Source organism: Caretta caretta, chromosome 4 (assembly GCF_965140235.1).
Source record: "Caretta caretta isolate rCarCar2 chromosome 4, rCarCar1.hap1, whole genome shotgun sequence".
NCBI classification, from domain to species: Eukaryota; Metazoa; Chordata; order Testudines; family Cheloniidae; genus Caretta; species Caretta caretta.
In genome coordinates this window covers 27,792,975-27,806,012 of record NC_134209.1, presented here as the reverse complement: position 1 = coordinate 27,806,012, position 13,038 = coordinate 27,792,975, and the positions used below count along the sequence as shown (strand labels likewise).

The window sequence follows — 13,038 nt, the reverse complement described above, 5'->3', positions numbered from 1 at the left end:
AGTTTGTTCATGGTATGATCATTTCACTGGTTCTGCTTCCATCCTCCCAGAACATAAGAGAAAATAAACTCTGATTGTTAACTTATTTTCCTGCTCTCTGAATTGTAAGAGAAGGGCGTTTCTTTTCCTGGATGTAATAGATATCTAAATTGCAAATCCAATACAGGAAACTTGGAAGGTTACAATGATGTTGCATTTTCATACTCAAACTGCTAGTGAGTGAAATACAAGTGATTGTTAAAACACAGGCATCATAGGATAGGCTAATAGGTTCTAATGGAATCTAATGGGCTCATTCCTCCCTTTATTGGAATAACCATAACTCACAGGAACATGGCACTTACATTTTCACAACCAGCAATGGAAAGTGATGAGTCCACAATTTAGTAAACAGTATGTGCAGTACAAATCTATCTTAAGATTTTACTTCGTTCTGTACTTTTAAACCACAACTTTCAAAACAGCAAAGCATATTTCTCATGCAGTGATACCATGTTGCATATTCTGACAAAATGTCAGGGGTTTTATATAAGACTGTATACTACTACAATTTTCAGGTGGTCATTTCATAGTCCTAGTAGATTTCATCTGTACAGCACAGAAGGAGATTAATTATAGTCAAAAGACTAAGTGTAGGTTTACTGAGCCATCTGAGCTTCCATTGCTTGTGCTGTCCATTCCGGTACTGTCTGACTAATCTTCTCCAGAAGGTTGTTAACTTGGAAACATAGTGACTGAATCTGTTTGTCCCATGTTGGCAGAGCTTCACGCGCTAAAAAAAAAAAAAAAAAAAAAAATAATAATTTGCAAAAACAGACTGATTCTTTGCAATTCTGCTGTACTTTGACTAAAAGCATTTTTATTGTTATTTCACTTAATGATGTGACAAAAAAAGTATTGTCGTCTATTTACCACGTCTACAGTATAGTTATTTCTAAATTTAAAAGATTAAATGATTGGGGGTTGTACGTTACATAATTAGGTATTGCACCACAAAGTAAAAGTGGAGAATTTCCTACTCCCATGTATTTACAAGACTAAATTTTGCAGTCTGATATAACTTTTGTATAGAGTCAATCACAAATTCTCTTAAATATTAGGAAAAAAAAAGAGTAAAATATGACTTTGTAAGTAACAAGCAGACATAGCTGAACTGCTACCTACAATACAGACACTGCCATCTGCTGGCAATAGCAAGTCCGAGCACACTTGCTTGTAGTAGATCCTCATTTAAAAAAATATAACTTCCTCATGTTGTAGAGAACAGCTCAACCAATGTATTTTGAATTGCACCATGAAAAAGAAGGAAACCCTTACTTTCAAAATGAACTATTCCATCAATCTGATCGATAAATCCATTCATGCGACCCTCAGTTATCATCTGAGAAGCTATCTTTTCTGCCTGCAAAATAGGAATTAGAGAGAGAGAGAGATATCTGAGAATGATATTCATTTTGTTTCCAACATATTTATGAAGCTGCAAAATAATGCCTGACCTTTACACATCATCCCCCTCTACTTTATTGTTTAAGACTACGCATTATTGCCGCCCAACCTCTGGCCCAAAGAGAACTGGTGGACTCCCTTTGGCACCAATCAATGCTACTGCTTAATCCACTTCTTGTTGCTGCTGAGCGAAATTAAGTACTCTCCCTCTCTCCCCATTCCTCAAAATGGGTAAAATGTTTTGCATTCTGAACATGTTGGCCCTGTGATTGAAAGACTAGAGGCAGTGCAGAGTACTTAAGCACTGAAACTTGAAAAGCTGAACTTCTTAAAGTTATAACCAAAAGTACTTGTTAATATCACTTTGCCAATGGAATTCATTTCTAGTATTCAAAAATTATCACACAGGAAACAAAGAAGATACCTTGGCTGCAGGGATCTCTAATAGTGCTCCAAGTTCTTCAAAGGTAATATTGTTGTATAGTTTGCTTGCAGATAATAAGTTGTGTTCAATAACAGCTCTGTCTAAGATACTGGACCCTTAGAGACGGAATAAAATGACACATCATTGTTAAGAATTTTCAAGGGACTTTTTCTTGCACTGTGAGTAAGAAAAATACTTTGGTAAAAATTTGTATGTACAGAGCATTGAAACATATCTGGTTTCCTTACAGCACTATTACTCCATACAAAAGTAAATGAGCAGTAAGACCCTAACAGTTTACATATCTGTTCAAAGAAAGCTACTTAGAAGAATGGCTTTAGTCTCTCTTGCTCAGTTCTAGGACATTCAAGTGGAGGTAGAATTGTGGTTAAGGTATTGGACTAGGACTCTGGAGCTCTGTGTTCATTTTCTGACTCTGATACAGGTTTCATGTATGACCTTAAAAATGAGTTAATCTGTGCCTCAGTTCTCCCCATCTGAGAAACGGGGATACTGCTGCTCTCCTTTCTTCTGCCTTTTGTCTCCACATTTTAACTCTTTAGGGTAGGGACTGCCTCTTCCTGTTTGTGCAGTACCTAGCACCTGATCTTACTCTACCACAATACAAATAGGTGACAGAATTAGCTATGATCCAGAGAGGGAGAGACACTGCAACAGTTAAACGGACATATTAATTAACAGGATGTTTTTCAGTTTTGGACCAGGCAGCATAAGCATAGAATGTAGCCAAAAAGGAGTTTTGGGTTCAAAAGATGCATGCAGCTTCTCTGGTAAGAGAAACGTTTTCTAACTTTTTTTCAGTTTGATTTTTTTCAAAGTATTTCTTTCTTGCTGTAGAGCAAGAGGTGTCCATAAAGGTAAGGCCTGCCTGGCACATGAAGTGTTTCATACTCTTCATGGACTTTGCACTTAACCACTCTAATCTAGAGAACACACTAATTTGAATTTAAGGCTCCACTGATGTCATTTAGTTTATGTAACATCATTTAGTAAATTCTAGCCTGAACTGTGTTACCAAAAGCTGCACAGCACTGATCAGAGAACGGTTTGGGAGGTAAGTGGCTGATGATTTTTAGTTTTTAGATCCATGTTATCTGGCAGCAGCTAGGAAAACAAACACTGAGACCTATCAAACTCACAAAACAAGAGATTTGTATAAGTCTGTAGAAAATAGATCATACTGTAAAAAAATGATGGGCATCATTTTACAAATATACTGAAGAACTGGAAAAGCTGAGAGGAGAAGGTCTCAGAAAATGAAGCAAGATTAGAAAAATTAGTTTTATATTCTTTAGAAAAAAGATTAAAATAGAAATTTACTGAGGTGTATAATCTAATGATGGATGGAGAAGCTGGATTCTAGAAAGCTCTTTTAAGAGATCAACCGGTTAAAACAGAGATAGAAATTGAATCTAAGACTGAGCACTAAAATACATTAAGGAGGGTAGAGTTCTAAAGGCAGCCACTTGGAGTATATACACATTTCTATGCATATACTAGGCAAATCTATACTGGATAAGTATTACTGTGCTTTAAAGAAGTCTGTACCATCAGCTGTCGTTGCCTTCTGATGTGGCATGAGCATGGCAGCAAACTCTTGCAGCTGATTCCCTCGGATAATCCTGTCTAGATACATTTTCTCCAAGATCCCGTAGGCTGCAAGCTGCTGACACCTTTCATCCTTGAAAAGAGTGGCTAACATGCGAGAGCGCTGCTGTCCTAGGAGAAATAACAAGAATCCCACAAAATGACCTCCTTAATAAATTCTGTAAATATCACTTTACTAAAACAGTGCTCATGAGAGAACAATGCTTTGAAGCTGTCATGTTCACTCCTATACCATTTCCAAGGGTAGGAGTGTATCATATAGAAAATACCTATAATAGAAAACTGTCAAGGCCTCTACTGTGCCCATCCTCATGGTGTCTAGACATCTAGTATTTCATTGCAATTAAAGGATGGTAGGTCTGCTCATGGAGAATACATGCCTACTTTAAATAAAGGCCTTAGAAAAAGGAACCATTGGCTCATTTCTGAAAAATCCTTCCTGCATTTCCCCCTTAGTTTGTCTCCAGGTATACTTTATGATCAGTGACTGAAAAAAATTCCTTAGATAATAATACCTACTGCAACCTTTTCCAAAGTGTTTTTTTAAAACAGCCTAAGCTTTTCCCACTTACTCGTTCTTTTGTGCATCCAAGTAAGATTATTTAACTTAGGCATGCAGAGAGAAAGATACTCAAAACTCGTAGTTATTGGCCTGCTATCAAACCCTCAACTTCTTACCTGTTTTCATACTTCTAGATTCCTCGCTACTACATCTTACAATGATGAGAGCTATACAAAAGGTTATGCTGAGATCAACTAAAGATTAACAATCCTTTTTTTATATGGAATATAAAAGGCCAGAAATACACAGAAATCTGTGACATTCATTTTACCTGCTGATGCTAGGATAGTACAATGCAAAGCATGCTTCAATGCCTCTAGTCTCTCACTTTCATGGACTATGCTCTTGTAAGAGAGCTCATTGTACCTTTGGGCAGCTTCAATGAACTTCCTTCTGTAATCAAGAACACGAGCGTAGCACACCTAAAGAGAGAATATGTTTCAGTAAGAAAAAAGCTAAATAGGAAAGTGACTGTACAGTGGAGATACACATTAGCCGCTGTATTACAAAGTGAGAGCATGGCTCCATAAGCATCACTTAAGCCTGCTGAGAAAAACACCATCATCTCGGGAAAGTTCTGCAAGAGCTTAAATAAAGTCTGCAGTTAGAGACTTGATATTCTGGCAATCCGTCCTCCAAAGACTGTTGTGAGATTTCTACAGAAACTGCAGAATCTTAATCTGAATGTGAAATTCATGAGTTATTACTGAGCATAATTATCTACATAAATGTTCATATCATAGGATTCCACAGTGCTTTACCAATTTAAACAAATATGGAATTATATATACTAATACCTGCCTCACAGTAGAGGTGCAGCTAATTCTAAAACAAAATTTCAATTGTTACAGGGCAATGCAATATCACACAACAGTACAGACAGGAAGTGAAGATTAATATATATCCAATAAAAGATGCAGCAGAGATTTAGACAGATCCAAGTAATTATCCAGCTTGTAATTTGTCCAGGACATCAGAGTAACAACACTAACCCTGTTAAGTATCATGTACCTTTAATGCGTCACAAGTGGTCAGGACCCTGGTTTTATATTTCATCCAAAAGAGTACCAGCAGCTAATATGTGAATACTGTCAGTTCATTAATTTAAACTGTCAGACAGTATAAACTCAAGCAATAGGTTTTGCAAAACCTATTAAATATTTTTATATAAAGCTTCTTTGTGGGCTGGGATCAGTTTACAAAGAGAGAAACATTTCCCTTCAGTGTTTGGATCTCAAACATTGCAGCATTGTGCTAGTGCCCAGCTATTAAGAATGAAGAGGAATATAAAACAGTAGTACATAAAATGTAGTACAAGTGTTTCATAACCCAAGTCTCCCTTTGTACACTTTGCACTTACAGGATGCACTATATAATTCAAAGAGCTGTACAGAAACTAATTTTTCCTTGGTGTCTCTTCTTCAGAGTTTAGCATTTCTTTGCTTTTCAGTCTTCCCTCTCCTCCAATTTCTCTTATCTTGCTTATACTCACTCTGTAATTTCATAGCTGACTGTGTAGTTCAAGCCTAGCATATTAAAAAAAATTGTACTTGTAATGCTCCGGTTGTTTAATGCTCTAGAACTCTATGCTTTTCTGCACCTATTTGATACGGTCAGTCTGACCCCAATGCTTTTACCCCACAGTGGAGTAATATTTAGGAGACTAACATTTGCTAGAGGACAAATTGCTCTAGGAGTATATGATTTTTTTAAAATAATTCATTTTATTCCTTGTTGTTTGGTGTCAGTGATTATGGTGAATTTATTTTTTCCTGATGCTTATTCAAGCGAGTTATTCTTCGTCCTTTCTGTTATCTTGATTCTTCAGATGTAAGCTAGGGATAACATTTCCAAAACTGCTTATGTAACCTAGAAATCTAAAGTGACTTAGACATGTAGGAGCTTAGGCTCCCATTGACTTTCAATGAGACAAGTCCATTTTGAAAAATCTTTTTATCAATCTATCCTAAATCTATTTATCAAAGGCTTATGTAAAGCTACAAAAAAAAAAAACAAAAAAAAAACAACCCACACACCACAAAAAATCCTACTATAATTCAATGTGGTATTCTTTCCCTCTTAGAAGGAAAAACTAAAATAAGTTATACCACCTTATAATGGATCTGTAGCTGTTCATTGGTTGATTCATTCTGAAGCAGCGAAGCTCGGTTAATATAAGCCTCCGCCTGAACTGGGTCATCATCTTCCAGGTACAGTCTGGCAATTTTCAGGTAAGTCTCCAATTTATAATCCACATTGTATTGTCTGTGAAGGAGCAGAAACATATATAATGTAGAAATCCAGTTGTGTGAGCATTTCAACCTTGCAATCACAAGAGGACATTAATCTGGGCAAAGCCTATAGCAACTCCTTATGTGTACATGGAGGCGGAAAGGGATGAACAGGGAAAAGGGGTAGTGTGTTTTTTGAAGTGAAGCTTTATTAATCACATTTGCTTGAAGGATGCTAATGACTAGGTATTCCATATATGTCAGCGCTTTGAGAGCCAAGCAGTATTTTGATACTGTGGAGATGATTCTGAATTTACCTACACAATTGTCACCATGCCACACTACTGAAGATTCAGGGAAATAAGCGGAGAAAAACCAGACACACTTTACTCTAGGGAAGCATTTAAAAAAAACACAGAAGGATACTCAGCAGGACAAAATTGTGTCTAACCACAGTGTTTACTTTTGTCCTGTTTCCAAGGGAATCCCCACCAACACTTGTGCTGCATTTCTCCAGTCTTCTTCTTTCTCATAAATTGATGCAAGATGCTGCCTTATAGAAGCAACCTGGAAAAAAACAAAAGCATATTATAAAACTGATCCATATTCCATTAGCAATCATACCATCTGCTTCTTCTCATTTATCAACAGTATTTTTCCAGCTACCGGACACATGATACAGCATACTCCTTCCACCTAAAAATCTTTATCAAACATAGACCAAAGTTTTAAAAAATGACTAATGGTTTTGAGTGCTTCAATTTTGGCATTCCCAAATTGAGGCACTGAAAAGGGACGGATTTTTGGAAAGGGCTAAGAATCCACCCTCTGAATAATCACACCCTTTTACAGGTGCTAAGTTACTCCCTCCAAAATTGAGGCGCCCAAAATTACTAGCCTTTTCTGAAGGTCTGGGCCTAAAAAATGAACCTTCACATCACCCCCATGAGGTAGGAATGCACTCGTATAACTTCATTCCCAATCTTGAGATTTACAATGTGGGATCAAGGCCTCACAGAGGAATTGTGACAATTAATTGATCCATTTGCTTGGTGTGATAGGCTTAATCCATGTACAACCATTGTAACATGGGTAAGCTTGTTTTGATAAGCATTGAGATGAAAGCTGATTAAAATAATAAAATGGAAACAGATGGAAATGTAAAGCAAAGCAAGTGATTGTCTGGTTTTCCAATTCAAATATTAGATTTAAATAAAAACTTCTTTTCCCCATACACAAATACTACCAGCTAATACTGCAGGGTATCTAGAAAGAAAGAAATGAGCAGGCTTGACAACACATATTGAACTAAACTCTTTAGCTGCCTGATGGGCTGGTATTTCAAGGAAACATTTTCCCCAATAAACAAATTTTGAGTTCTTAACTTATTTAGAGAACATTTTTTAATAAAACAAACTTAAAAAAAAAATTCTCTTCCCTCGCATACCCTGCCCACTGTGTTACTGTTCTAAAATGCAGCACAATGAGTTCCAAGTTGCATCTCAGTGGTTTCTCCAATAGCCAGATTATTGTCTTGCTCTGGGAAGCCATTTTTAGTAGTGCAGGAACTACTTAACATCCTGATTAAGGGACAAACATGGAATTCTTTGCACACCCAAAATCTTCATCGAATTCAACAGGAGTTTTGGGTACACAAGAATGTAAAATTGGATCATGAGTATGAGTGTCCATTTTTTACTGAAAAACATGAAAATATAATATTTAGGATTCAAAACTCTGTTTTGAGCTTTTTAAGATAAATATGATTGTCATTAATCTTATTGACTTTAAGACCAGAAGGGATCATTATGATAATTTAATCTGACCTCCCGCATATTGCAGGACACAGAATCTCACCCACTCAATTCTCTCTTACCTGTTCTTCAAATGAAATGACTCTAGGCTGTATCTTTTCCAAGGTAAAGTGATAGATTTCTTTGGCCGTGCTATCGGGAAGATTTGGGAGATGCGTACAGAAATCTGTCAGCAATTGACGTGAGATCACTAGACTGACGTTCTCATTTACCACTAGTTCAAAGACACAAGAGGAGGAGGAAATAAGAGAAGGAATATAGGTCAATGCTTTCGATATCACCAATCCATAGTTAATCAGCAGCTTTAATGCTAATTTTGATTATTCCTGGTTTTTAAGTCATTAACAACAATCTTAATTTTAAGAAAACTAGATTCTACTCTCTAAGAAACCTACACTGTTTGCTGCATAGCTCAGAACAGTTCTCAGGTATGACAAAGGCTAAGTAACATATGATGTCTTCCTATGGTTTAGAAAGAACTTTCATTCTAAACTGCTATTTTCAGGTGTGTACGTTATAACTAAGGCTGCGAGTTGGTCATGGATTCTGTGACCTCCATGACTTATGTAGTGGCTGGTGTGCCTGGCTCAGGGGCAGTTCAGGTAGCCTCTGTGCCAGTCCCACCGGCCGCTGCTGGGGCAGGCTTGGGCCATCGCCTCCCCAAACAGCAGTTTGGGTGTGGGAGGGGGCAGGGGGTTGGGGCACCAGATGGGGTGAGGTGGGCTCTGGGCAGCGCTTACCTTGGGGGGGCTCCCCGGAAGTGATGACATCCCCCTCGCTCAGCTCCTAGGTGGAGGCATGGCCAGGCAGCTCTGTGCGCTGCCTCCGCCCAGAGCGCTGGCTTCGCAGGTCCGCCTCCGCCCAGCAGCTGAGCGAGGGGGGATGTCGCCACTTCTGGGGAGCCCCCCAGGTAAGCGCCGCCCACCTCACCCTGTCCCGTGCCCCAACCCCCTCCCACACCCAAAACGCTGCTGCTGCTGGGGGGCGGGGAGGTGCGGAGCCAGGTAGGGAGCCTACTGGCCCTGCCAACATGCCCTCCCCAGCCTCCCAGCAACAGTGGGAGTCCTGGGCTGCATGCCGCCTCCTGCGCCGCCCCCCCCCCCAGCACCTGCGGGGCCCCCAGACATCCCCCCCTGCCAAGTTTTAGTCACAGTTTTTAGTAAAAGTCACAGACAGGTCACAGGCCGTGAATTTTTGTTTACTGCCCATGTCCTGTCTGTGACTTTTACTAAAAATACCTGTGACTAAAACGTAGCCTTAGTTTATAACATCTTGGACAAATTAAGACTGCACGCTAAATTTTATCATGCCTGTTCTCAGTCTGGACAATTGATAAGGGGAAATTTTAGTAAAATTATTTGACAGTTCTAAGATATCCAAATATGACAAAATAAAGGTCTTGAGCATTTTTTTTTTTATACTTTTTACATTAACTCAAAAGCTTAATTTTTTTGGGGGGAACTAATCATCACTTTAGTCCTCAGCAAAGATCGGCTATTTTAGGTTTTTATGTAGTGTCCATGAGTGTATTCAAGAGCTGTACCACTGACAGGTTTGCTAGGGGGCGGGGGAGAAATCTAGTTTACAAAACAAGGTTACAATCAATCATTTTAAAGTCTGTTTTCTAATAATGTTTTAATGTATTGATTGGTGCTCCAAGCAGACTCGGATGCAAGACTGAATATGCACAGAGCATCAAACATTCACATAGCCTAAGTTATATTTATCTGAATGTGTAATCCAACAGGTCTTCAGTCAACAATGCATAAACAAAACAAGTACTATTCCACACCTACTTACTTGCTTCTACAAAAGCTTTCAAGGCTTCTAGTTGTTCCACCCCTGACAGCTGAATTGCTTTTTCCAGTATCTGACGATATCTGTCCATAGATTTAAAACCAAAAAGATCACCACAATTAATATCCTTTCATTTGTTCAGTCTATTTTGGTCCTTACTTTGTAGTTTAGATTGTTTTTTATACTCTCTATTAAAGTTGCTATATTTCTTTAGGCTGGGGTTTTCAAGAGAGCCTAAAGGACAGGTGCCCAAAGCCCAGTGAAATTTAGTGGGAGTTCAGCGCCTGGTTCTTTTGAAAGCCCCAGGCTAAATCCTCCAAGATTTATATTTACATACTATAATATATTTAGTTGTGTACAGGTTAGAGCACCTCTCCTTAAATCTGATAAACAGGCCTATTGCCTTAGTATTGTCATAAGGAAATTCTTAAATCAAGATTGGATGCCTTTTTGATACATATGGTCTAGTTCAACAGAAAGCTACGAGCGTCACACAGGAATTACGTAGTGAAATTCGATGGCCTATGTTATTCAGGTCAGACTAGATGATCATATTGTTCCTTTTGAATTTAAAGTCTAAGACTATCAGAAAACTTTTTTTTTAAACAGTTTCCTGAAATTAGCTAATTTGACAATGTAAATCAACACAAACCCATACAGTTTAGATACAGTTGGGAAGAACAGATATTATGGAAACTAAATTATGAGAGAGATTGATTTAAACTTATGGGGTTAATGATTTGACATGTCAGCAACCAAAAAATAAGCTGTACTAGAATATTTAGCACTAGAATATTTTTGTCTAGTCTCACTATCAGTTTTCACTTTGCACTGTCACTCACGTAGCAGTAGTTTAAAATCACATATTTTTACTAAATAAAGTTTCTGCACAGTCAAATCAAGTGTTTTCCAAGTCAAATTCAAGAATCAATGACAGATCAGGAATTTAGTTGCCTGAAACACCAAACCAGTCTCACATACAGTGCTTGAAATTTGAATGAGCCCAAAGCTCTAACATTTAAAAGATCTTTAACACAGAGCTGAGATCTTGTCTGCACTGACCCAGGAAGTCTTGGCAGCACCTTTTTTTGTCCATTTTACAAAGGGAGATAAAAATATTTCCAGGTTCTTACCTGCCCCTTAATCCTCCTTACAGATTATCGTGGTTTAATATTCACGTTACTGTAACTTTAGACCCAGATGAACAACATGGAAAGTGACTGACTGAGCAGGGGTGAAACTGACTGTGCACAAAGTGTGGCCAAAAATGCACAAGGTAGATCAGGGGCTTCCCCAGTCTGTAAGGTACAGGGATCCCCGCTAAAGGGGGAAGCAATACACTCTTCCTTGTCCTTAAGCACCTGTTATACTTCCTTCCCCTCCCACCTCAGATGTCAGTGCAGCCTCCTCTACTCCGTGCCCCTCTCCTGATCCCCTCTCGCTCCGTCCCTCTCCCCAGCCCCTCTCCCCCGATCCCCTCTTCCCCTCTCCTCTCCCCACAGCCCCCCCCGATCCCCTCTCCCCAGCCCCTCTTCCCCCCAATCCCCTCTCCCCACAACCCCCCTCCCTCTCCTGCCCCGCTCAGCCCCAGCCCCTCTTCCCTCCCGCCGCCCCTCGGCGATTTGGCCGCAGCCCCGGGCCGCTCGGCCGTCACTCACTTCCCCGCCAGGTCCTTGTGGGAGCCGCTGGAATTCATTAGCTGGGCCAGCTCCTGCCTCACCGCGGCCGCCATCTTCCCCCGCACCCACAGACAAGGAGGGGACGCGGTCCTCCAGCTACCGACGAGAGGGAACCCGCCTCGTCCCTTTGTATCATAGAGGAGCGACGGCTAGAGTGGCCCCTGTCCCTGCGAGAAGGGTCACATGACCCTCTTCCCCTCTGCAGAGCGCCGCCTGCTGCCAGCCAGGTGCAGCCTCTCCGGGACGCGGGATGCCAAGCGCGCGGCCTGCCGAGGAGGCTGGAGTGGGTTCTCACACTGACCCGGGGCGGGGGACTACGCGAGAGGAGGCAGCAGAGCCTCTACTTGGGAGGGGACCCTCAGCCCCCTTCTCCCTCTCCGGGTCCAGGACTACTGGCTCTGAGCTATTTCTTCCTCCCGGCCCCACCCCACTTGGCGGGAGGGGGTCAGTCCAAGAGTTGCACGCCCTGGTTCAGCTGCTGGGCCTGGAAAAGCAGGGTCTCCTGTCTAATGCACTCATATGGACCAGAGGGGGGAAGGGGTGAGTTGTCTCCTTCCCATGGTGTCGCTCTGTCAGTAAAGGAAGGACTCAGGGCCAGGGCCTGATTAGTGGAACATGTTATAGCTCTCAAGTATCGGGGTAACCGTGTTAGTCTGTATCCACACAAACAGCAAGGAGTCTGGTGGCACCTTAAAGACTAACAGATTTATTTGGGCATAAACTTTTGTGGGTAAAAAAACACAAAAAAAGTGTGAGGGTGAGAAAACCTGGATTTGTGCTGGAAATGGCCCAACTTGATGATCACTTTAGATAAGCTATTACCAGCAGGACAGTGGGGTGGGAGGAGGTATTGTTTCATATTCTCTGTGTTATATAAAGTCTGCTGCAGTTTCCACGGTATGCATCTGATGAAGTGAGCTGTAGCTCATGCTCAAATAAATTGGTTAGTCTCTAAGGTGTTACAAGTACTCCTTTTCTTTTTCCAAATAAATCTGTTAGTCTTTAAGGTGCCACTGGACTCCTTGATGTTATAACTCTGTTTCCTTCCAAACTGTTTTGCTGGTCAGCTCTGTTTCATGCTAGTCTAAGCATGTCTATCATACAGATGTTATTATCAGAAGATTTCAGACATTGCAGTATTTATTTTCCTTTTCTAATTTTTTTTGTATAGAGTTTATGATAGATGGAAAAGGAGACTAATAATCATACTTTCCCTATTTTACCAATGTGTAATTGAGGTCCAACGTCAGAAGAGCTGAGCCCCCACCTCTCCATTTATTTTAATAGAAGTAGAGTGCTGGGTGCTCCATTGATTTAAATGGGTGACAACACGTAGGCCAAGGGCTGCCCACAGGCAGTTGTTTTCAGGATTGGGCTTCAGCTGGGATCAAGAAAATAGACTGAGAAGTTTATTTTTTTACTCATTCACTAACACTTGGGTGACAAACACTGCAGA

The 13,038-nt window shown here is 40.3% G+C and overlaps 1 protein-coding gene across 1 annotated transcript; it reads right to left on the bottom strand.

Moving 5' to 3' along the window:
* Nucleotides 1–269: 269 nt before the first annotated feature.
* Nucleotides 270–11,722, bottom strand: COPS4 (COP9 signalosome subunit 4). The gene is made up of 10 exons (XM_048847850.2): nt 11,562–11,722; nt 9,907–9,986; nt 8,169–8,320; nt 6,756–6,859; nt 6,173–6,326; nt 4,333–4,483; nt 3,440–3,610; nt 1,871–1,986; nt 1,318–1,402; nt 270–772 (listed from the first exon to the last, which is right to left on the bottom strand). The coding sequence occupies exons 1-10, from the start codon at nt 11,633–11,635 to the stop codon at nt 639–641; spliced, it is 1,221 nt and encodes a 406-aa protein (XP_048703807.1). The 5' UTR covers nt 11,636–11,722; the 3' UTR covers nt 270–638.
* Nucleotides 11,723–13,038: the final 1,316 nt, after the last annotated feature.